General features: G+C 38.4%; 1 protein-coding gene and 1 long non-coding RNA gene across 4 annotated transcripts in view; one reads left to right on the top strand and one right to left on the bottom strand.

Moving 5' to 3' along the window:
• The window catches only part of LOC115030595, a 33,211-nt gene extending 19,476 nt beyond the window's left edge, over positions 1-13,735 (bottom strand). For both annotated transcript variants that reach the window (XR_003836179.1, XR_003836178.1), the window contains exon 1: positions 13,659-13,735. This is a non-coding gene — a long non-coding RNA (uncharacterized LOC115030595). The remainder of the gene's footprint in view (positions 1-13,658) is intronic.
• The window catches only part of Il7 (interleukin 7), a 44,853-nt gene continuing 34,201 nt past the window's right edge, over positions 13,669-24,320 (top strand). The window contains exons 1-2 of one of the 2 annotated variants that reach the window (XM_021157925.1): positions 13,669-14,256; positions 23,204-23,337. In XM_021157925.1, coding sequence (XP_021013584.1) covers positions 14,247-14,256; positions 23,204-23,337 — 144 coding nt within the window. In that variant the 5' untranslated portion in view covers positions 13,669-14,246. Of the gene's footprint in view, positions 14,257-14,720; positions 14,797-23,203; positions 23,338-24,320 lie in introns of those variants that run through there. The other variant, XM_029474992.1, reaches the window with a different exon arrangement.

The raw sequence follows: 24,320 nt of genomic DNA, 5'->3' as shown, positions 1-24,320 counted from the left end.
TCTCTCTCTCCCTCCCTCCCTCCCTCTCTCCCTTCTTCCCTCCCTCCTTCCTCCCCCTCTCTCTCCTGCTACCTCTGACACATCCCCATCTTTCTGATGTCACTCTCTGCTGGGATTTCCTACTTTGTTAGGAAATTTGAAGTGATATGAAGCCACTCTTCCTGGGACTGACCATGATATATGCCCACAGCAACTTCCCTATATAACCCAACTTAATTCACCAATTACAAATTTTAAAAGTTAATTTTATAGTTTCTACAATTTGCAAAAGCACTTTCTCCAGCTTTACAACAAACCATCAAGATGGTCTTCACTTGAGTAGTAACTTCTTTCATTCTATTCTATTCTATTCTATTCTATTCTATTCTGTTCTGTTCTGTTCTGTTCTGTTCTGTTCTGTTCTGTTCTATTCTATTCTATTCTATTCTATTCTATTCTATTCTATTCTATTCTATTCTATTCTATTCTATACTGTTGATGTCTTCCAGTAACTGTGATGAGATGGGTTCTCATAGCTGCAGCCTCCTATAAGCCAAGCATCTTTGACAGCATATCTTCTCTCTTTCAAATATCGACAGGCTACATGTCACTCTTGTCTGATTTTACAGAGAGACTATCAGTATCAACTTTGCAGAATAATTTTTCTTTCTTTGATTCTCTCTCTCCTTCTTCCACCCCAGCCCCTCCCCTTTCTCCTTATATAGTTGCTTCAAGCCCCTGTTGCTACTTTTTCCCCTTTCTTCTTCTTCTCCTTCTACCTGACCAGCATGCTCACTGGGAACGTGTAGGTAGGAGTTTAGAGCACAGCCTGAATTCACACAGGGAGGTAGGCAGCCTTGTCTTTAGTCAACAACCTTTAATGTATCATTTGCCATCTCTATATCTCAGTTTCTTCGGAAATAAGAATAACAAAACATCCTTCAGCGTGAACAGTCATGGAAATTGTATATACTTCCTTACTCCTAGTCTGAGTTTATTCTCCACCAAGTTAAACTTAGACTTGTGTTTTGCATTCCTTTGTCCAGTAAGACATATAAGATATACCCTGAGCCTCAGTTTCACTATGCCCTGTGTTCTCTTGTTCTTCCTCCTTCAAATCCTGCTGTGAAATGGACATCTCTATAATATTGACTGTGCACGAGAAAACTACAGTTAATGCCTTAAGAAAACTTAAGGGAAAATATTGTCAACATAAAAGTCTATAATCAAAAACACATTGCAAACAAGTGGGAAAAGGATAAAAAGATTTTAAGGAACTTCTCAAAATATAAATCAGTATGTCTTGGTGTAACACTAGGAATTCATAACAAACTTGTGAGTAAGAATAAATGAAATAAAGGAAAATTCATGAAAGTACCTCTAAGCAATTAAAAACAGAATTATCAGAGAAAACAAGAACTCAGGCAACTAAGTCCAACACACACACACACACACACACACACAACGTCTCTGAAGATAATCTCAATGCCTTTGGATATTAAAGTACTCAATACTTTGGGGCCATAAAGCTAGAGTCAAAGTCTGGGTGCTGTGAAAAAAGAATACTCCAAACATTCACTGTTTTAACCTGAGAGACTAAATTTTGTCTCTTCATAGTAAGTTATAACAAAGTGAACCAATCCTTCCTTAGAATTTTAGCTTAGTTTCAAAAGTGAATGGTCTGTGAAGTGTAAAGCCAAAAATCTCAGGTTAAGATGGTTCCCAACTGGAAACATCATGAGTTACTTAGAAAAAGGAAATGAACTACCCCTCCAAAGGAAGCTATTTATCACACTAGAACTCCAATTATTTTTTACAAACTAAGTTTAAAATACATATCCAGAACACATTGTGGTTATAATCACTATCAGACCACAGGGTAACAAAAAGGCACGAGAAATTAAACAAAGAGAATCACATCCACAAATACTTCATGACTTGCCACAAATGGAGTTTACATTTATAAAATGAATGCTCAGTAAATAAAAATGCACACACATGTACATATACACGCTAAAAGTAAACAAATTAATAACATAATAGAAACATTAGAAGACAGTAGTGTGAAGCATGAAAAGAAAAAAAAAAACCAAGTGGAAAATATGGTAAAGAGGGTCAGAGACTTGGGGGATACAGTGGGAGAGTCTAACATCTCATCTTCATTCTGTATTACAATGCTCTGGAGCATTGTAATACAGAATGAAATTGAAGAAGAAATAGCTGTTAAAACATACTGAGCTGTAGGTTCAAAAGCAGTCATGATTACAAAACAAAATAAATGCCTATAGCATTTACAATACATTATTTCAGAAAAGGAAAATCTAATGTGGACTGAATACTCTTTGTGGGATAAGCTATTTCAAGTACTACAGGTTTCTTCCTTTGGTCAATTTCTAATACCTCTCATGTCTAGGGCTGAGCTTACAAGTGATGGGATGTTTGTGTCATTTCCTGATTTGAGGAGGTGGAATAAATCACACTGTGGCTGGCTTTCAAAAATAGGATATTTCTGAGAACAAAATTAAGGAAATACGCATGTAATCATTTCTTATAGAAAAAACAAACAAACTAATTAATACACTGGATTCCATTATTATTATGCTTTTTTTCTTGTCAAGGTTAAATATGTGTAATTATTTAGCCAGTTTCTCTCTATAGTTGTTTATCTGTGGAACACCGATGTGTATGACTAAATGTCAAGAGCTTATTCTTTGCCCATAAATATTCTAGAAATTGAGGCTATATCAGTGGAAACTAAAATGTCTCATGCTGTTAGTAGCAAGAAAAGAAAACAATCAAGTAAATTTGTGATATGTTAAATGCAGACAAATGATATGGAAGGAGAAGCATGTCAGAGTATCACAAGGGAAACTGTGAGTGCAGGAAGAGTCCATGGTATTTTCCACTGCACTTATTCTTTGCATTAAACTATATATAAATTAGTCAAAAAGATCTTTGGGGTAGAGGAATTTTAATTTTTGAAGGGTTGGGGTAGGGCTTACACAGATTGAAAGCATTAGGGAAGGGAATTGTTATAAAGTCAGAAAAATAGAGGAATCGTTTAAACTCTGGGAAATTCCAGTAAACTATGCAAACCCTCAGCCTAACCTGTAAGACTAGAAAGCCTAGTAATGTTAGTTTGCAACCACCCTCCCTCAGTCCAGACATGAGCTCTGTGGATACACAGTCCCCAGCAGGCTGGATCCTCACTTCATCCCACCTACCTGGCTGCTGGGCTTATTTGGACTTGTGAATTCTCCAAGAAGAACTCACTATATTTTAGAGAATTATTAAATCTGTTTTATTATTTTTCAAGAATCAAGCCCATTATCAAATCACAAGCATTTAAAAATAATATACTGAAATTCTGAAACCTACCTTATGAGAAATTTTTAAAAAACCTTGATTTTAATTTTATTTCATTTACTTATATTTATATATTAAATTTAATGTAAGTTTGTATTATATTTACTTATATGTATGTGTGTGCCATGAGTGGCATGTATGTGTAGGTCAGAGGACAATCCGCTTATAGGAGTCACAATGATTGAATTTGGGTTGTCAAATTTGCCAGCAAGCACCTTCATTCACAGAGCCATCTTTGATCCTCAAGAAACATTCTGAGGAATGGATTCCTGAGTAAATTAATAGATGCAAACATTTATGGTGGAATTTTGAAGGAAACTCATTAAGAAATGAACCCACAGCATGGCAAGATAATTTTGGTATTTATATTAATGGCTAATATGCACAGAGACTCATCCTACTCTTCATTCAGTGTGTGTCTGTCACAATATAAATTGCCAGTTTTAGAAAAGTCTTTTCCTGTGCTCATAATACCCTGGCAGGATGGCTGAATGAAATATGAGTGACATGAGATATTTTCAAAATACTTAAAGTATATTGGACAATATGGAGGAAATATAAACAGATTAATTGGAACTTATATCTATTAATCAATTACTATAGCTTGAAAATTATCAACTTCTCATCCACAATTTTAAATTATTATTATTTTTATTTTTGAGATTATTTTTATTTATAATTTCCAACATGAACCTCAAACCACTATCAAAAGAACTGTGAAAATAGTTTGTAAAACATGTTTTATAGATGCAGTTTTTGCAATACAACCTTCCATCTGCCAAGACACTTGCAAAACTGGATTTTGTATTTACAGGGCCACCTAGAAACTACTAGGAGTCACCATAAACATTGTTGAAACTAAATAGCTTCCATAAGTCAGTGTTCCAAATAAAACCAGGCTACCCTGGAATAAAACTCTGGGATGCTTTCTAGACTGCTTGCCTCAACAGGATATGTCCTTTGTATTCTTTAGAAACAATAGGAACATAAAATGAGCAAAGCTAACTTTACAATGCAAATGAACACATTCAAGTTCATAATAATCTTTAAAGGAAACATATGAATGCTCTTTCATGATTAACTGTCTTTCTATTATTAGATCATACAACTTACACAGACACACACACACATACATACACACACACGTTGATTTAAGTCTACCTGCACACAATTTTTAAGAGAAAATCTTGTAGCATTATTATCCATCCCAGTTAAAAAAATTATATCTATTAAACCCATGGGAGGAACTATCCCTTAAAGTTAGAACTTGTTTTATTCATAATTTTATATGTTAGTTAATACTTTTGTTTCTGATAAATCACAAATTCAATGTGATTTTAAAGGTGAAGTCCATTCCCATTTTAAGTTCCTGAGGGGTGAGATGTTCCACATAGCTTCATTCATGTACATTAGCTTCATTCTAATGAATGTATGTACCCACTTCTAATGTGATATGTGATGCTCAATCAAATGAGTGTCCACTGAGTATTTAACCACAAAAAAGATGGGTGTCTTATTTTGAATACTGTGAAAATCTAATTGTGCAGCAGCCAATACCATGAATCTAGTCAAAAGATATGCATCAAATACCTAATGCAAGATAAACACTCAACCTGTATCACTACCAAATAAAGGTCTAGGTCTCCAGTATATTACAATCTGGAAAACTGTCAAAACAGAGTATAGCTGATAAGTATTGGAAAGGAAAAATGACTTGTGTCATATGGGTTGCCATATACCCAAGGAAAAAAATCTTAACCATAATTCTAAGGATAAATGGACGGGACATGCTGACTAAAATGACTGCATATGAAGATTTGGCACCTAAGTGTCATGAGAGGACATAAATCATGAAGCATCTTTTGTGTCATGTGACATGGCTGGGAAACTGGACGCCCTGGAAAGAAAGACAACAGTGTCTTAACATCTTAGTTAAAAGTTCTATATTCAGAGAGCTATAATAAATTCTATCGGGGCAGCTGCAGTGATGAGAGAGCATGGTTACCATCGAGCAGTTGCTAGCAACAGGCCGCAGTGGTTGCCTTTATTTTTTCCAGGTTTAGATCCTGGGCAATGATTGAATTTAGAGTACACACTAGGAAGACCAGAATGTGGAGAGCTAGCTCAGCAGCCGTGCATACTTGTATGTACTTGTGTTTAGCTTGAGAGTCCTCCGAGAAGGTTTTTTCACATGTGTTGTTCATATCATGTAAAATCATGTAGGGAAGCATACTCAAAGAGAATTTGTAATATTGCATCAAAACTAAAACTAACCTGTAATGTCATTTTAGCAGTAAAATTATTAGGAATTTACAAATTATATAGCTAGTACACAGAAAGATATTTATACTCAAGTATGGAGAAAAATATTTACTAATTAGGCCAGAAATTGTAAAATGGGAAAAATTTTCCACACAAAACTTCTGTCCCCTGTATTTCTCTGTAACTAATTTTAAGTAAGTATCATTGAGAGAAATTAGTTCAACCATGTGTTTGATCAAATAACTGTTACTGGAAAGGTTATTATTTAACTCACTTTAGAATATAGCATTTCATATTACATTTGTCCTTTAGAGAATGATACAAGAAATAATAAATAAATGTTAAGCACAATTTAAATAGATGTTACACAATAGCTTTGAAGCTTTTGTTTGGAAAAATATTTGTATTTACAAGCTATAAGAGCTGCATAAGCAACAAATGTAAAAGTAAGTCATTGTGTGTTATAAAATATATGTGATTTGGATACTGAGAGTCATTATTTTCAGAGAAGACAAAATAAGAAGAATCATTTCATGGAAATGAAGTGTGAAGACATATTGATATAAGTCATATCATATACAACATAAGCCTCTAATACTAAACCCTACAGGAAACTGAAGTGCAATGTGATGAATATCTTTGGATTCACTTCCATTATCTGGATTCTTTCAAATAAGGAAAGAAAATAACATAGAAATGTGGCAATTGGTATCTGAACACAGGAGACTGTGATCTTCTTTGGGTTAATATATACATACATACAGGCTATCTATATATGGACAAATGGGCAGTATGGTACCAGTATTATCATCACAACCAAGGTAGTTAAAGTTTCACATCTTAAATAGTGTAATTTAGTCATGGGGCACACATAGAAATTTTACTGAGCATTTTTTACTTCTTTGTTCTTTAAATTTACTTAATCTATAAATTAAAAGATAGCATCTGTATTGACTCTGTGGTTAAATTTTGTTGTAATATATAATCCGTAAAGAATATGATTAAGTAGAATTTATATTGATAATTGTATGTTGATGTAGTTGAGTATATAGAATACTGCATGGTACATAGTGCTATTTGGTTAACTGTGCTGAATTCAAAGAATGGCCGTGAAGGAGAAGCAGAATGATAGGTTAATCTTGACGATTTCCAAACAGAGATATGATGCTTATAAATAAAACACAGGATGTCTAAATTCCCTTGTATCATCATAATGCACTTAGAGTGATAAAATTACTATAGTTGTCAAGGAATTCCACAGGCAAATGGAAGGTAAACATCACTGTTGTGTGTCTTTGCCAGTTGGACTTTATTGCTATGTACTACCAATACAGTCAAATGCAGAAAGACTGCTGGTGCACCTCAGTGGAAGTGGGAGACACACTTGGGAACAGTGTCCTTCAGAAATATGTACTGTTTGAGCTTCCTTTTAATTCATAGGGAAGCAAAGTTCCAGTTAATTCCATTTGTTGATATGCTGTATTGAATTAGCTACACTTAAAGAAGTGAAATGGACAGAAAAAACTACCAAAGAAGTTTGCTTTGAAGAACAGGTTGGTCATAAATTTTGTCTCTGGTGGTTTAAAATTCACCAAAAATCCTATATTTTAGAAAAGAAAAGAATTGCACCAAGTCTAATTCAGGCCAACAAGATAAGCACTTTTGGTTTAAGACTCCAGCAATATTAAAGTTATGAAAGAACACTATAGCTCCTGCCCAGCTTGAAAGCACAGAAAAAAGAAAAAAAGAAAAACAAAAACAAAAACTAAGAATGTGACCAGACTGATAATTGCTTTCTAGATTCTAAGAAACTTAGTTTTTTTTTTTTAAGTTCTTGACAATCCTCTATTGTGGTGTTTCTGTTTGCTTGGTTTGGTTGCATTAGGTTTTAGAAAATTGCAGTCACTGCCTGCAAATATCTGTAGTTCTTGGCTGTAGGATTATCCTTGAATAGCCAGTAAAACCATGTGCACAATAACATTTGTTTTTCATTGTTTTGGTCTCATTTTAGGCCACATGGTCATGTAAATACAATAGAGGATGGGTATAGAAAAGCTTACAGAGATCAAATAGGAAGCCAACAAAATATTTGATTTTTGTAAAGCCCTCAATTCCATGAAATTCACTTCAGAAATTTAATAATCTTGTATAGTTTAGAATTAACATCAAAGAGATCTCACTTTTGAAACAAAAATTGTTTTATTTAAATTTTATTTTGATGAATGTGTGCATGTATATGCATGAGGCAGGAGGGGTATATGACAATGCATGTGGAGGTCAGAGGTCGTTAGTTGTCAGTGCCTGTTTTACTCTTTTTCTGAGACAGGATCTCTTGTATCCTAGTGTACATAAGCCAGCCTAGCTGGCCCATGCACTTCCAGGAATTCTCCTGTCTCTGTCTCCCTTCTCATCACAGGAATGTTGGATACAGCGTACACTACCAGATTTCTCATGGGTTTGGCGAATGCTACTCAGGTCATTACACATTGCTGTCAAGGATTCTAGCTGCTGGGCCATCTCTGCAGCGTTAAATGGAAGTTTAAAGTTTTCTGAGAATGAAAGTTCCACCAGATAATATAGGGGCAAATCACACACACACACTGGGCAGGGGGAGGAAGGGAGGGAGGAAGAGATCACAAAAGAGAGAGACATGCTTAGAAAACTTCTAAATATCAAGAGACCTGCTAATTGATCAAAGACACAAAGGAAATCAAAGTAAACAACTTCTTTTCATAGGATGCAATATTCCAGCACCATATCACATCCCATTATTCTCTCCAAAAATCATTATCTGTCACAAAAACCTCAATCACTTAATATTTCTGCCTCTTGAGATTCCAGTGTGTGTGTGTGTGTACGTGTGTGTGTGTGGGGGGTGGGTGGGTGTGTATATGTGTGTGTGGGGGGGGGTGTACACACACATTCATGTTATTACTTTCATGGCAGTTGGGATGCCTGGTAATTGATACCTAACATGGTGTAACAGTCATATCTAAGAACATGGAGGTACAATATCCCTCTAGACTACATTATTAATGCAATTATTATAATATACCTAATCATTCCGTATCCTATATAAGAGTTTACAATTATTCCAAGAATCTAAAGTAATAAAATATGCTAGAATAAGCCTGGTTTATTTGAAGGAGAAGAAAGACAAAGTAACCCTCTAATGTGACAATAAAGTTATTTAAATTAGGGAGTCTTGCATATTAGGACATTTTTAAATTTCTGCTGAACGTAAGAACTGAGCATGTTACCAGAAGCTTAGGCATTTAATTGCCTGTCGGTAGTTGGGATGGTAGCATTCTTGGATATTGGCATAGCTTTATTAGGAGTTCTGGTTCTCTATGATCAATGCAAATCAAGACTTGTTCATGCTGATGAATTTTTCCACAGGACATAGCAGGGTATAGTCTGTGACTCAGAAGGCAATCTTTGACTACATCAAATTCTAGACTGACTGGAACAGTTACTGTTGTCCAAGAGTGCAAAACAACTGGGTGTCTTCAAATTGTAATTGGATAACACAAAGGGAAGCTACCAAGACATTTAAGCAGAAAGTTCTCAATTTGTTTCAAATTCTTTTTTATGAAAAGTTTGTTGTAGAAATGATTTCTCTGACTATAACAGCAGAAATGTACAGCATAGTCCTTTCCCAACTCTAGTATATATTTCAGAAGTCCCGACTGCCAGACATAGATTCATTAGCACACAAAGGAACCAAGTAAAGCCAACTCATTGCTCCATAGCTGTGTTTCCTAAAAGGTAACAGAGCAACACTGGAAAAGTGATGCCAGTAGTGTAAAAGGGAGTGTGCAGGGAGTAATCCAAAAAGTCAAAAATTATTGATACTTAACAGATTCTTATTGTTGAGAATTATAAAAGACTGAAATTGACCTGAAGAGAATATAAGAAAAATAGCAGGTCATTTAGATTCTTGATTTCATTCTTCCTGCTGTTTGGGAACCGAATTTTGTCATTATAATTTTAAATATGCTTAAATCCTCCTCAGAATTGAAAACTTCCATTGTACCTGACATGCTCATGAAACTTGGGACCACTCCTTTCATCACTACCAAACATCTCTGAAATTTTGCCTCAACTTCATTGCCTCAGTTCATGCCCCACAGATATATCTACTCTGTAGATGTCTCTCTGCATGGTTGTCTTCAGGACTAAGCAATCCAGGGGAGTATGAGCTTCAGTTCCTTTCCTTTTCAGGCTTTGTGGATTTTGAAAACTCTGATGCTCCTGGGGTGCTGAGTCTCCCACTTGTCTGTCATTATATTGGTTTTGTTGGTGGGCACAGATTTTGTTTCTCTGTCTAGTCTGTAAGGCTTGTGTCTAAAGATCTCTCTCCACCTGCATTACCTCTTCATTCTTTTAGCATTTAAGCTTCATTATTTTCCGTTGCTATAGCCATCCATGATATGTTACATTTATATCTCAACAGCAGAGCTGCTAATCGCTAATTGTATTGTCAGAAAAAAAAATCTTTCTGAGTAACATAGTGGTCAAAGCACCCTGCCCTGGAATTCATTCCATGAGACTAAATATGTTTTATTATTGAACTTCCATATATCTTCCACAAAAATAAATAGTTTTATGAAACATTTTTTACAGAGGTTGAGAAACATGGTTCTCAGTTTCTTTTGTGTTATTAGCAAAACCTGACAAAATTGCCTGGATCTCATTTACATGTGATATGAATAACAAACATATCCTAGTTACAGCAAAATGATAAATTCCAATCTGGAGAGTAGCAATTTAAACATAGTATCATTGTCAATTTATGATTTATTTAGAAATGCAACAAGAAAAATGACACATAAATAAATGCTAGATTGCCAATTAGTAATGCTCAAAATTCATTCTGTGCAAATACTTGATACATATCTGATTTAGAATTATATGCTAGGAAATTATTTTCTTACTGTAAGAGTGGATTGATCTTCTTGTACACTCACAATACAAGGGGCTTAAACTCCCTTTACTCTCTGGTTAAAATAGTGCCTCATTATATCCTTCTCAACACACTGAATTTTTAAATGGCACACCCATTTCCCCTTCAATATACAATCACCTTAAAAGCATGGACTGCTACCCATAGTGAACATGCATAGTTAATTCAGCAACTGAATTTGTGAAGCTCAAGGCAAAGTGAAGAGTTCCGGTGTCCAAATATAATTTAAAATGTTCCTGGCCATAACAGTAGATCAAGAATGGATCTCTCAAACCACAGAACCCAGACAACTATACACCTAACATATCTACAGTGGTGTGTGTGTGTGTGTGTGTGTGTGTATTTCCTATTTTGATATTTTTGTCTAGAAGGGTAGGAACTTTAGAAAATATAGCATACTGGAATTTAGATCTCAGAGTGCATTGACAGACAGGCAGACAGATAATTGTTATATTTAATCAGGTAAAATGAGTATAGATAATTAATCAAGAAAGTAATTTTTTATCATGGATGTTGGTATATGCATAGTGCCTCCATAGCCAAGAGGTTTTAATAGAGAGTGCCAGTTCAAAGCAGGCCTGCTCAACAGAGAGAGAAATAATTAACTATATTGACTAATAGTTGTAAAGTATGGAAATTTAAGAAATATTGCTTATTATTAAAAATGTTCTGCCCTAAGTCAGCATCCTATAATGTATTTCAGTATTTCCTGTTATACAGTGTTAATAATTTTGTAATTATTTCTTCACTCTTTCGTCCTCCTCCCTCTTTCTCCTCTTCCTCTATCACCTGTCCCCTTCTCTTCCTCCTCATCCCCTACTCCTTTCTCCCCTCCTCTTCCTCTCTCACCTCCCTTCCCCTCTTCCTACTATTACTGCTACCACTACTACTACCAGTACCACTACCACTATTGCTCCTCCTCCTCCTCCTCCTCCTCCTCCTCCACTTCTGTCTTCTTTTTTATGATACTGGAGATGGAATCTAGAGGTTCATGAAAATTAAGCAAGCTCCCAGCCTTTGAGCTATGTCACCAGTCCTGTTTTATTTTGTTACTTTTAAAGACATGGTTTCACTCATCAAACAAATCAGGAACTGAACTTTTAATTCTCCTGCCTCTGATTGAGCAGCTAGGGTTACACGTACCAGGCCTCGAATATTATTTCATTTATTTAATTATCAACATTCTAAAAATTCATGAAACATCCACCCCTGTCAATCTGTATGTTCAATTTGTATTTAAAAAGCAATAGCTGATTTAAAGAGCTGGGTTGATTTTTTTCAAAATGACACTAATTCTCTTAGAATTCTCTCATAATACAATGTAGTTCAAAGGTGTCCATTTTCATCTAACCTTTGAAATTCCAAATGCTTTCTCAATATTCTTTTCAGAAGACATTCTTAAAACTGAGGGTCAGAGTCCTGTAAAAAACATTTACTTCTCCTTTCCTGGAACTTTAGATACTTTCGCCTCATTTTACTCCAATTTTTCCTATGCACAAGCCTTTCTGGTGATTGTACTAGAAAGGAAGACAGACTTCCCCTCTTGCACTCTTTTGATGGATGTTCTTTGATTCTCCTCTGAAAAGCCCAACAACAGGTGGGGGGAAAAAAAAGCATAGAATGTGAGCAGTTGTACACCTACATGTACCCCATGGTCAGGGAGTTAAAAACAGCCGTCACAACCCTAGACATATTTATAGAGTTAGTCTTTAACCACCCCGGCAGCCTCATCTCTGTCTACTGCTTTTCTCCACATCTGAGTTCCAGTGACATTTTTGGAAGTGTGTGCCTGAAAGGCTCAGTTTCCTGATTTCATTTGCCAGGTCTTCCCTGTTTTCTTTCTCTTTCCTCTCTTTCCTTTTTGAACATTTTCCCATGTTCCACCGTTGAAATGCTTTCTCACCACAGTAGCTCTCTTCCATCCTGTCATACTGCAACTCTGGAGTCTAATCCTATTCTAGATAGCCCTTCTCTGTGGATGGGAGCTGTCTGGAGACCAGGGCTGCAGTGAAGATAAGTACTGTCAAATCTCCTGATGGTTTGAGCGGGATGAAAGCAAGAGAGACAACAGCGCGGTCTTTAAATAGCCCTGCAGGCACCGGGTAGGATTTATTTTGGAAGTGCACTAAAACAACAGGTTTTACATTGAATGTGGAAAGTGAGAGTTCCTGCAGAGTCCACAGGCCAGTGCCCAGTTAGAACTCCTACGGTCCACACTCTAAATGCACAGACAGTACCTCTCTGCCTCTTTTCACTGTTAACAGACAGAATCTGAAGCTCCTGTCCAGATGTCAGATTAGGAACCACAAACTCCAGACCCCTTTCTGAGGTTTCCCAGAGCGTTAAGAGCACACCCACCACCCTAAGTCGTCTTCTTAGTCTACTGTATCCTCCATTATTTACAAGGTTCTCTTGCACAAGAGATTCCAAGCAGACTCTTCGAAGCCAGATTGCAGGTGTTTTTTATCCAAATTCAGCCATGTGAACTTAGCTCTGTTACTTCTGGAAGCCTCTGTTCCCATGTGTATCTTTCAACTGCAGATAAGAAAACAGATTGCCTCGGCAGAAAACTCCAGATGCCAAAATACATGTAAATTCCTGACCAAGAGTCCTGGCATAGAGCAAATACTAGATTTATGAGCGATATGGTCCTGATCTCAGATCTCTCTTGTTACTGGTTTGCACAACCCACCTTCACCTAAGCAGTGTTTCTCCTGATTATAAGAAACAACACTAAATCAGGAGTCCCCTCGGTAATTCAGGCCTATTATTAAAACAAAACAAAACCCTTTAATGAAACAATCACGATGGTTATTAGCTATGCCAGGAGATAACTGTGGGAGATAGTTACTATGCAGAACTTCTATGTGCCCCCAACTAATACGAGTTTTGGTTTTCTGAAGCTCTACCACTTACATACTAGACTGGATGGACTCACAAGAATTATTTGTTCTTAAAGTCCCACCTGAGCAGGTGCATTGCACAGATGACGGAGAAAAAAAAAACTAGAGAACCTAGAGGGGCAGAGGGCGTGACCCTCTTAATCATCCTTCACTTCCTTTTTTTTTTTTTAAAGATGACTTACATCGGCGGCAGCAGAAGCAGCGACGCCTCCTCAGTGGAACTGACTTGCAATAGCGAGCTTTCTCTGCTGCACATTTGTGGCTTCTGTGGACATATTAGTAACCAGCGGTTTTAGCTCCCAGTCTCAGAGTTGCCAGAGCGGTTAGAAGTCATTTGAAAAGCCTATTAGCCGAATCTTTCTGATCCAGAAGGCCAGCTGGCTTCTCCTGAGCTACTTTCAATTCGCAGCAACCACTGATCCTGGTCCAGGTGACTGGGGAAGACGCTGAGGGTATAAACCCAAACATTGAACCTGAAGACCCAGCGCAAAGTAGAAACTGAAAGTACCCTGCTAACTCTGCCGGCAGATCCTACGGAAGTTATGGCAAAGCCAGAGCGCCTGGGTGGCCGGTGATGCATGCGGCCCCTCTTGGGATGGATGGACCAGGCGTGGCGTGGGTGAGAGGAGTCAGCTGCCTGAACTGCCCTGCCCAGCACCGGTTTGCGGCCGCCCGGTGGATGACCGGGGTCCTGGGAGTGATTATGGGTGGTGAGAGCCGGCTCCTGCTGCAGTCCTAGTCATCATGACTACACCCACCTCTCGCAGACCATGTTCCATGGTAAGCGCTGCTCTCTGGTGCGCACAAGTAGGTGCGCCTAGCGCGCCGGGGACTCTGGGACACTCCGGGAGGTGCCACCCGCCCCCGCGCCTCCGCACGTCCGGGAATAGTCCGGCCTTGCACTTTGGACAGGCTGAGAGCTTGGCCTCTCCCATGGTCAGCCACTACCCGCGCTGAGCTCAGTTGCCCAGAACCATTGGCACCTGGGCGTACAACCCTGGCGGGCGGGGAGGAACAGTTCCCGACCGGGTTTTCAGATCCCCAGACCCAGAGCTTCAGTGCCGGAGCCGCGACGCGGTGGCCCCCTGCAGTCAAGACTCAGTAGTCAGTGGTTTTCAGCCACTTTGTCCCTAGCCAGTACCTCTTCAAAGCAGCGCTTCCTGGCTTCCTGGCTGTGCAGTTACTCACAGGCTGCCTGGGTTCAGGGCGTTGCTGGGCTCTCGCAGCTCAGAACTTCATGGAGAATGAAAGAGTCGCTCCCAGGATGCGCTTTTAAACCCTAAAGGACAGATCATTGGAAAGCCCCCTCTTCTCCCCACAGTAAGTCTGGGAGTTTCCGATCCAGGCTGTAAGTTGACTTGTTTGCTGGGAACCCAAGTCCTGGGGCTGAGATTGCAAAAGGCCAGATTTTATTTTCCTTCTATATATTTGCTACTTAAGGGAGGCAGAACTTTAAGTACCCATGAGTACAAATTCTTAGCTCCCTGATCAAATCTAATAGGCTTGCATTAATTTGAAATAAGTAAGGATTTAAAATGGACAAGAACAGAATTGACAGAGGCTGGAATCCATTTGTAGCTAGAACTAATATAATGCTTACAAGTGCTGTAAGAGAGGAGAAGATGAGAACAGAATGGAGTGTGAGGAGAAGGTCCACCTAAGGAAATGCAGGTGTTTTAAATACTTCCTCAAGCAAGAGAACCTATGGAGGTACAGGATCTAGCCTAAGGCTCTTTCCTTTTGCAACCCCATTGCAAAAAGACATTGTATTGGTTTCCTGCCCACTGTTTTAGGTCCAATTACTTCCCCTCTCTTAGGTACTAGCGAACCAAAAACATTTGAGGGAGTACTTATCAGAAACCAAAAAAAGATGTGGACACCTGAGAGACTGCCCAAGAAAATGATGGAAGGCTGCCAAGGTGCCCCTGCAGGAGCTCCCTGTACAGTTAGAAACACTGTATCCCTGGCTTCTTTGCAATGCCCTGTGTTCTGAAATTGTCTTTCTGCTTCACTCCTTCACTCTAACCCTTGGATTACCTACAACCTGGAGAGATAAAAGGACAAAGGAAAAGCAAAGGTGTAATTTAAACCAGGAGGCTTTTCTCACAGAGATACATCCATATCCGGCATGCCTTATATTCTTAGTAAAGAAAATATGAAAATATTAAATTCGTGGGAGTTAAAGTAAGTGGCTTTTTTTCTTTCATTTTCGGTCCAAAATTTACTAGAGGCGTGGGTAAACTCCATCAAGGCTGTGTGCTGTGTTTCCACTTTGTTATGTCGGGACACCAAGTAAACAAGGATTCACTCGCTGACCCTCAATTGTGCTGCCTCATTATGAATCAGCATACATTATATTTGTATACTAAGAAAAGGAAACAATGAGAAACATAGAGCTTTGAGAATATGGAGGAAGCCTGAAGATCTATCTGTAAAGGAGAATTAGAAATTTCATCTCAGTGTGTATACTTCTTGAACAAAAATGTAAAGTTCTTTTATAAACCCAATCTCATGGCCCATGGGTCTGAAGTGCTGATATCCTGACTCTTGACAGATAACTTTATTTTTTAATTTATTTATTTTTATTCCTTAATCTTTTTTTACAGTACAGACTTCATACCTCTCCTGTCCTGCCCTCCCCACTGCTCTCCACCCCAAACCTCGTCCCCAGCCCCCACCCCACCCCTGTCTCCAAGAGAATGCCCTCATCCCCCACTCCACTAGGCCTCCCCACTCCCTGGGGCCTCAAGTTTCTCAAGAGTTAGGTGCATCTTCTCTCACTGAGGCCAGACCAGGCAGTCCTCTGCTGTATATGTGTTGGGGACAGATAATTTTATAATATGTAGAAATATTTACTCTTTCCCTTGAAATAGGAGCATAAGCTGTAGTTTCAGAGCTTGGCCAAGAAGCCCCTTCATGTAAAAGATAATGAATTTTTGTACTTCCTCTCACTATCTGTGCATGCAGTTATGTTGTAGGAAGTGTAAGTCAGTAGCTAATAGTGGATTCCCTAGACACCTCAACCGGAGCATCAAATGCAGCTCCTGCTTCCCTAGAAACATTGTTTTGGAGAATTGTTCTTTGGGCTTCAGATTCTCTGCTGTAAACTGCTAGTGACCTGTATATATACATCATGAAGTGGCTATAAAATTGAATTATTAGTTGAAATAGACTTAGGAAAGGACATTGAAAGAACACTTCTTAAGGAGGATGGGAAAGTCCTCAAGGTCTCAACCCTAGAAAAACTATTCAGGCCACGAAGAAATGCTGACAGTGTGGGAAATAGACATCCCCAGAGAGGAGCATACAAACTGTTTATCCAAACAGTCAGCCCTGAAGACATATGTGCAAGTAAGATTATACAGACTGGGCAGGTTGTCTTTATGTATTTAGGAAGATAGATAGAAGATAGATAGATAGATAGATAGATAGATAGAGCACAACACTTAATGAAATAAAAGGTCATGAATTTGAAATAGAGCAAGAAAGGATATATATGAGGGTTTAGGGGAAGAAATGGATTGAAGAAATAAAATAATGATGTTGTAATCTCAAAAACTAAAAGAAACTGATAGATGACAGGATATGATGGACTGAGGAAGCCAATTTTATTATGTCCACTTTGACCTCATAACTTAAGCAGTTGAAGATTGTATGTATTATTTGGCTTACATTTAAAACCAACAAGAATTTTTAGACAGCTATCATTCTGGTTTAACCAAATTCCCCACTGAAAACAAATTCTCCAGTTTCAAACCCTGTAAGCGATTTAAAGACAATACTACAAGCCAACACTTGTCTTGTAATGCTTCTACAGTTTGGTTTATCTGTGACCTAATGAAAAGTTCAGTGGAGGCTGAGTAGTGAGCTATAAATCAAAAGTAACAAAATATGGTAAGTGCTGAATTCCGATGCCACTGGGACAACAGTGTTAAATAAACCTTCAAACCAGAAAAATATTAACTTGTTACTGTGCTTGTATGTGGAAGAAATAACTGTAACCACAGAACAAAGTTCACACTACTGATGGTAGAGCCAAAAACCCATAGGATATGTATCATACATTAAGAGAGCCTTGAAGGTTTTCATTTTAGAGATCAGGTCCAGGAAGTTGAAATGAAACTCAGCTATTTAGTCAGTTACACAAAATTCTAAATCCTCTATACTCTAAATCTCCTTGTTTATAATATATATATATATACTATTTATATGTATTATAAAATATTAAGTATATATTATAATATATTAAAATATGTGTGGTACTCCTCTGGTCTATCAGCAGCTACTTTACTTGATTAAAATAGTCTACAAATGAAGGGCTGCATTGCAAAAATAGTTTAGAATTGAAAATTTCATGTAGCACACACATGTAACGAATATTATCAAAGCAAGTGTGAAGCAATGAAAAAGTGCTGCCCAGTGAGGTGTAAGTTCACATCATTCTGGGAAGCACTGGCAATCTTGGAAAGTATGGCAAATGAGCGTATTAAAACAGAAAATGGACTTTGAGAAGACTTTTAGATATAGATGCGAGCTCATCTCTTCTCACTAACCGTCACCACTTCCTTCTTTGCGTTCAAGTCACATTCCCTATCTCTCTCATTTGCCTGGTCCCCCCAAAACATAATTTCTAGGGACCTATAAGGCAAAAGATGAAATAAAAAGCCAGTTTCTACAAAAATTTAGATGGCTATAATCCAATTGAGTAGTAATTGATCCCTGTGTGTCCCAGTGAAGGGCGGTAAGAGGAGAAGGCTGATGAATGGTATTATGAGAAGGTGACTTTCAAACAGAATAGCAGCAGATAAGATGTTATCAATTGATTATGGGTATTTAAAAGTGATTGCTATTTTCTCCCCCTCTTGAAGCAGATATAGATCAGATTAGGCCAGATTAAAAGTAGGTAAAGGAAGTTTTATTAGGAATCCACTCTCTGGTGGGTTTATCAATCGCACAGGTGGAAGTCAGTGAAGTCACACATCCAGGCTAAAGCAAGGGGGTTTTATAGAGCGTAAGCAGGGAGTGGTGATGCGCCAGAAGTTGCTGGGATGGTGTCCACACAAGGTCAAACCCTGAGCCCCTGGGTGGGCACTCTGGGGTGTGTTGCAGGAAACTCAGGGATGAGGAGCGGTGACTTATTGGCCTAGAGTTTTTTGTTTTTCTTTTTCCCAAGCAGGGGTTCTTGGCAGGGTTGGGGAAAGGAGGGTAGCTTCCAAGTGGGGTGTCCCTGCTTGTTCAGAATATGAGCAGGAGTTCCAGCCTAACATCCCGACCTCTTTGGGTATAGGGGCGCCGGTTCAGATCCAGCCACTCTCTGCTGAAGCGGGACGGGAGAGTTGGGAGCAGGTGGAATCACACTCGTCTGGAGGCATGGTGTAGGAGCATTCAGTTGTTTGTTACTCAGAAGCTTGTATGAATCCGTTACTGGATGAAGAGTAGGTAGCAAGGTGCTAGGAAGAATGAGGCTAGCCATGTGAAGAGTAAGACTGTTAGAGAGAATTGAATGTGTCTTGGTTGTATTGCGGGAACTCTTTAGACAATTTGCGGAGGGACTCGGTCCAGGTCTCCACAAGGCCAGACTCACTGATGTAAGAGTAGCAGGAACATGCAGATGCCACCCTTACCAGTCATGAGGGTAGTTTTAGGGCCATTGAAGCCTATAAGAATCTTATTAAGTTAAGAGAGAGAGAGAGAGAGACAGAGACAGAGAGACAGAGAGAGACAGAGACAGAGATTTTTGACATGTTAGGCAGTAGACTTACACCTTTTTGTCATAGTACAGGCTTCGGAAACATTAAAATTTGATTATTATTAAAGCTTTTGAATTTTGAATTCTTAATATAACAGAAACATAGCTAGGGGAAGACTCTGAAACATTTTTTTTAAATATATTTTAAGTAATTTTTTTCTCTTTGTCTTTTAACCTTTATAACTTGCATTTATTAACTTAAAACATCTTTTATATTATAAAAGAACTTTCTTACATCCTTTGAGTTTAAACTTTTATATACTCAGACCACCTATGGGTTTTTATCTCTTTTTATCCAGATATTTACCATGAGTCGTAGGTAGCTGATCATTGAGAGCAGTCATTGAAAAGTGAGTTCCTTTAGATAAAGGGATATTGAAAATTTTATATTGAATTTTTCAGTCTAATAATGGGATAAATTGTGTCTAGCCAAAGTAGTGGCATGTCTTGGAGAGTGACGTTTGAGGACTGATTTTTACACGTGAAGAGGACTGGGAAGGTAGCTGAAGTCTTGGTTTCTGATGTTAAATGAATCCTCAAACCTACCAGAGTCCTGAGAAGGATCAATTTTATCTGAGTAAGGAGGGAACTGCAAGAGCAAGCAGTTTCTGAACCTATTAAAAATGACACAGACTTACAGGACTCCCTGGATAGTCAGTCATCCAAGGATTCTCTGTGGTCAGTGGGGCATCCATTTTGGCTATCAGACCAAGAAAATCTGGCAGACTTTTTTGTGTGTGTGCATCAAGACTATGAGAAAAAGACTGCCCTACCTTGTCTAGGCAAGTGAGTCAGTCAACTTCCCAGTGTCCTACCTGTCCACAGTGTGGCCCATGTGCTGTCAACAGTCGCAGCAAAGGACACTTTATAGCGAGCAAGCTTCAGGCAGAAGTTCTTCTGTGCTGTGTTCTTTGGAGGAGATCAGGGGTGCTGTCAGGAGCTGGTGTGTCTCTGTTATGAAAAGCTTTTTTATTAACCATTTTAAATGCCATATTTTATAGACCTCTGAAGCATCTGAGGACCATTTGTGTATCTACAGTATATCTAAATAGACAAACATTTGTTTTTTGGCTATTCAATTTTTATTTAACTTTGAAAATATAGACAGGAGGCTAAGTAAAGCTTAGTTTGGTAATTAATCATAATTATAAATGTAGTTATGAACATATTAAAGAATGTGATTATTTAGGAGGTAACTGATAACTAACTTTATGTTTTAATAATGTTTAACAGCTTATAATAAGTGCTGTATGTTATATTTAACCTGAAGGCAGTGTTAGCACAGAAAAGGCTTAATAAGTTGGAAAAATGTCTCAGTAGCCCTTCAGGAGCCTAAGGAAAAAGAGTCGCTGTGGCCCAGGCATAGGTTTATGGAAGCAGTAGTTCCTGGAGGAATAGGAGTGACCATTAAGTTAAGGGGTGTGGGAGAGGATGATGTGCTCAGTGTATGGGCAATGAGGTCTCCTCACAGGACAGGCTGGACTGTGCAGAGTGGATAGGGTGGACATGGGAGTGAGTTTGGCCTTGCCCTATTGTCGAGGAGAAAAGCCAGGTTACCAGGAGGAGGAGGAAGAGGAGGAGGAGGGCTGCTGAAGCTTTATCAGAGTGCAACCAAACTGAAAGGAAGGAATCCTGCGGGATTACAAGAGCCAGAGCCATGTGGAACACATGGCAGGCTAAAGAATAGGACTTCAGAATTTAGAATCAAATTTCCAGACAAGTAAGTGATCCATACACACTTTAGGAGGATTAGATAAACAGCATGGTTTGGAGCAACCATTGCAGTTACAAAAGGTTGAGTGTGTCAAAGGGAAGAAGTGGGAAGAGTCTGGGCTCTGTCAATACAGGGGTTTTGGATTTGGGATCCAGGTCCTTGGAGGCAAGGGGTCTTTTGGAGTGAACATCCTTGCTAGTAGGACGTGAGCCTTAGAATATTGGATACAGAGGAAGGGACAGGGTGTGGTTCCCAACAAACCTGGCCAGAGGGATTCAGACCATTTGCCCGCATACCAAAAGAAATGTTAAGATTAAGATCCATGGAGAATTTTAACATCAAGAATGCTCTCATGCGGCCGTTTACTGAAGCAAGGCCATAGAACAAAGTCTGAGACAGTCCTAATTTGGACAGATTTTGTAGCAGGCACCCCAGGAGTGTCTGAGGATCAGGCTTAGACTCTGTGTTGCCCATCTCCCAGACTTGTGGAGACCTATGATACAGTGTCCCACTTGGTAGCCTGGGGTAAAACAGTGAGGAGTAAAGAAACCTTGTAAAGGATATCTCAGAATCCAAATACTAGGTCATGGCTTGACAGAGGATCTCGGTAAGTTCAAGGTCGATCCTTCAGATGAAGAGGGAAAGGGAGAGAAAGGAGCAGATCCCATGCAACCATGGTCTCTGCCCGCTGGGCTGGAGGATCAACTTCTCCCGGATTTTGAACCAAGATGATAGGAATTTTCTCTCCATCAATGAAGCAGATCTAGGTCAGATTTGACGAGATAAAAAGTAAATACAGGCAGGTTTATTAGAAGGCAACTCTCAAGTGGGTTCACCGATCTTACAAGTGGAAGTCAGTCAAGTCCTATATCTGGGCTAAAAAGCAAGGAAGGTTTTATAGAGTTTAGGTGAGGAATGATGCCATGCCAGCTAGGAACTGGGATGGTGTGCATACATGGTCAAAAAATGAGAGAAAAGTAGTGATAGCTCTTTCCTGTGCTTAGCATGATTTAGTTGCCTGTAGTTCTTTTGTCTATAGTTGTAGCTCTGTGAGATTCTGTAATTTCTAACAAGCATACTTTCTTTATATATATATATATATATATATATATATATATATATATATATATATATATATAAGGGTACTCAGATGCTAATTTATGGTGGATATTCTTGCCTTTTTAATACCATGTATAATAGTATGATAGATTGCATCCTATGATATCCTTACATTCTTTAAGCTGTTTCCAATGTCAATTCCTTGGGTAAGAGAAATATTGTTTAGACTCTTAAATAGAGAAGATGCACATAAAATGCTGAACACTGGGATTTTATAATGTTAATTTGGGAAAATCATGGTAAGTATATTTTCAACATAACTGAGTTTAGGGAAAAATGAAAGCAAGATTCATGAAGATATAGGTGGCTTAACGTTTTTATGTACCAGAGGTTTCCATCTTAATTATATACTCCAAGTAATTCCATTTAAAATCTCCTTCCTTTTAATTAAACAGTTCACTCTGATTGGCATGACTTACTCAATGTAGTCATAAACACCAGCTGAGAGGTCATGAGTCTGTTGTGTGAGCTTTTCCTAACAGGGAAGCAATTTAAAGAGAGCTATGCTTGAACAGAATCTAGGTCTTTGGGAAAATAGATACACAAAATAATGACATAAGGGAAAGAGTTTGCGAACATGATTTAACATGATCAGATTAGGGGGCAAAGTAAAACTCTGTAAAGTCCATCACAAAGAGTCACCATGGTGCAAACACCAAAAAGGTGACCATACTTCACATTGCTCTTCTAGAAAAAAACAAAAAACAAAACAGGATTTACCTTCATGGAGACCATGGTTGAACATGACATCTTTCATGTATGTTAAACAAGATATGACTTTAAGAAACCTTAATAAACCATGGCATACCTCTCTTATTATAGATATGTTTTTTTTTCAGGGATGTTTAACATAAATGCAACTACAAAGCTGTCACTCCTCCCCATCGGATACCTCTCAGAAATTTCTGATTTTATCCTAGCTGTTCTGCATAAATGTGGATACAACCCACACACCAAACAAAAAGCCTAATCTTAGCCTGGCTGCTGCACTGCCTTAATTATGATAAATTTCATTGTGTAGCTCCATGCTGTGCCAGAATTAGATGTATTTTTAAATTATTAGACATAGATGTTAAATCCCACTGAAACAACCTCCTGTAACATGCTGGGCCATCTAACCTCTGCTCATTAATTGCTGGGTTCAGTTTCTTTTAGATATATCTTTGGAATTCCTCCACTGATCCTTGTTCTGCTGCCTGTCACATCATCTGAGTGCCACATTAAAGACAAAGAAGGTAAAGCATATGAGAGTGTACTGATGATCAGCATCGATGAATTGGTACGTGTTGTTTTGTTTTTCTTACATTGTCACTTATGGGGAAATTCGGAATATACTTTCGGTATGCAGTTCTATTATCATATATCAATGGTACTTGCTGACAAGAAAGGAGGCAAGTATGGAACAGAATACAGTGAACGATGAACTATACCCCTTTCATTGGTGGCATTACTCTGTCCTTTAGGAATTCATCATATCCGTTTAGGTCTTGGTTGCATTGTTTTCCAAATAAGTGGAATCCATCACCACTCCCTGTGTTTGTTTGCCTCCTGTTTATCCTATTCATCCTGGTATGTGCTTTACATTAGGAGACAAAAAAATAACAGAATATAACATCTGAAAACTGTGGTGTGAAGTAACACACGGCTACTTTATCTTAATGTGTGTAGTTGCATATAAATCCAGGTATATAGTTTTTACTGTATACAGCATAATTTTTTCTCTAAGTTAAGGCTTACTTGTTGAAAATAGATCATTTCCTTAAATAATGGGTTTTATATCTTGAATAAGATTTTCAGTATGGATCATCTGAGAAAAGGTACAAAACTCTCCTTGCCCATTGCAGTTCTAGACATTAGAATATCAAGGATGTGCTACAGGAGATGAACCACTGCTTATGCACTGCTTCAGATTATATTCTCTGTGTTAGGAGTTATTTTGGATGGGCCATATCAGCATAGTGCCACACTCCATGGGTTCACTGCTGTACCCTGCCCCATCTCATGTTCAACCAACCCATCCTTCCCCTCCTTTCCTTGAATCTTCAGCATTTGCTTACATATTTACTGTCCTTCAAGTTTTTCCTAGAATGATAGGAAGTTACAATCATGTTCTATGTCAACCTTTTATTTTCAACTTTTATTAGATATTTTCTTCATTTACATTTCAAATGCTATACCGAAAGTCCCCTATACCCTCCTCCCACCCTGCTCCCCTACCCACCCACTCCCACTTCTTGGCCCTGACCTTTAAAATTGGTTATT

The sequence above is a fragment of the Mus caroli genome, chromosome 3 (assembly GCF_900094665.2).
Source record: "Mus caroli chromosome 3, CAROLI_EIJ_v1.1, whole genome shotgun sequence".
Taxonomy (NCBI): domain Eukaryota; kingdom Metazoa; phylum Chordata; class Mammalia; order Rodentia; family Muridae; genus Mus; species Mus caroli.
Note: the sequence above shows the minus strand (reverse complement) of the source record. Positions and strands in the feature narration are given on the sequence as shown.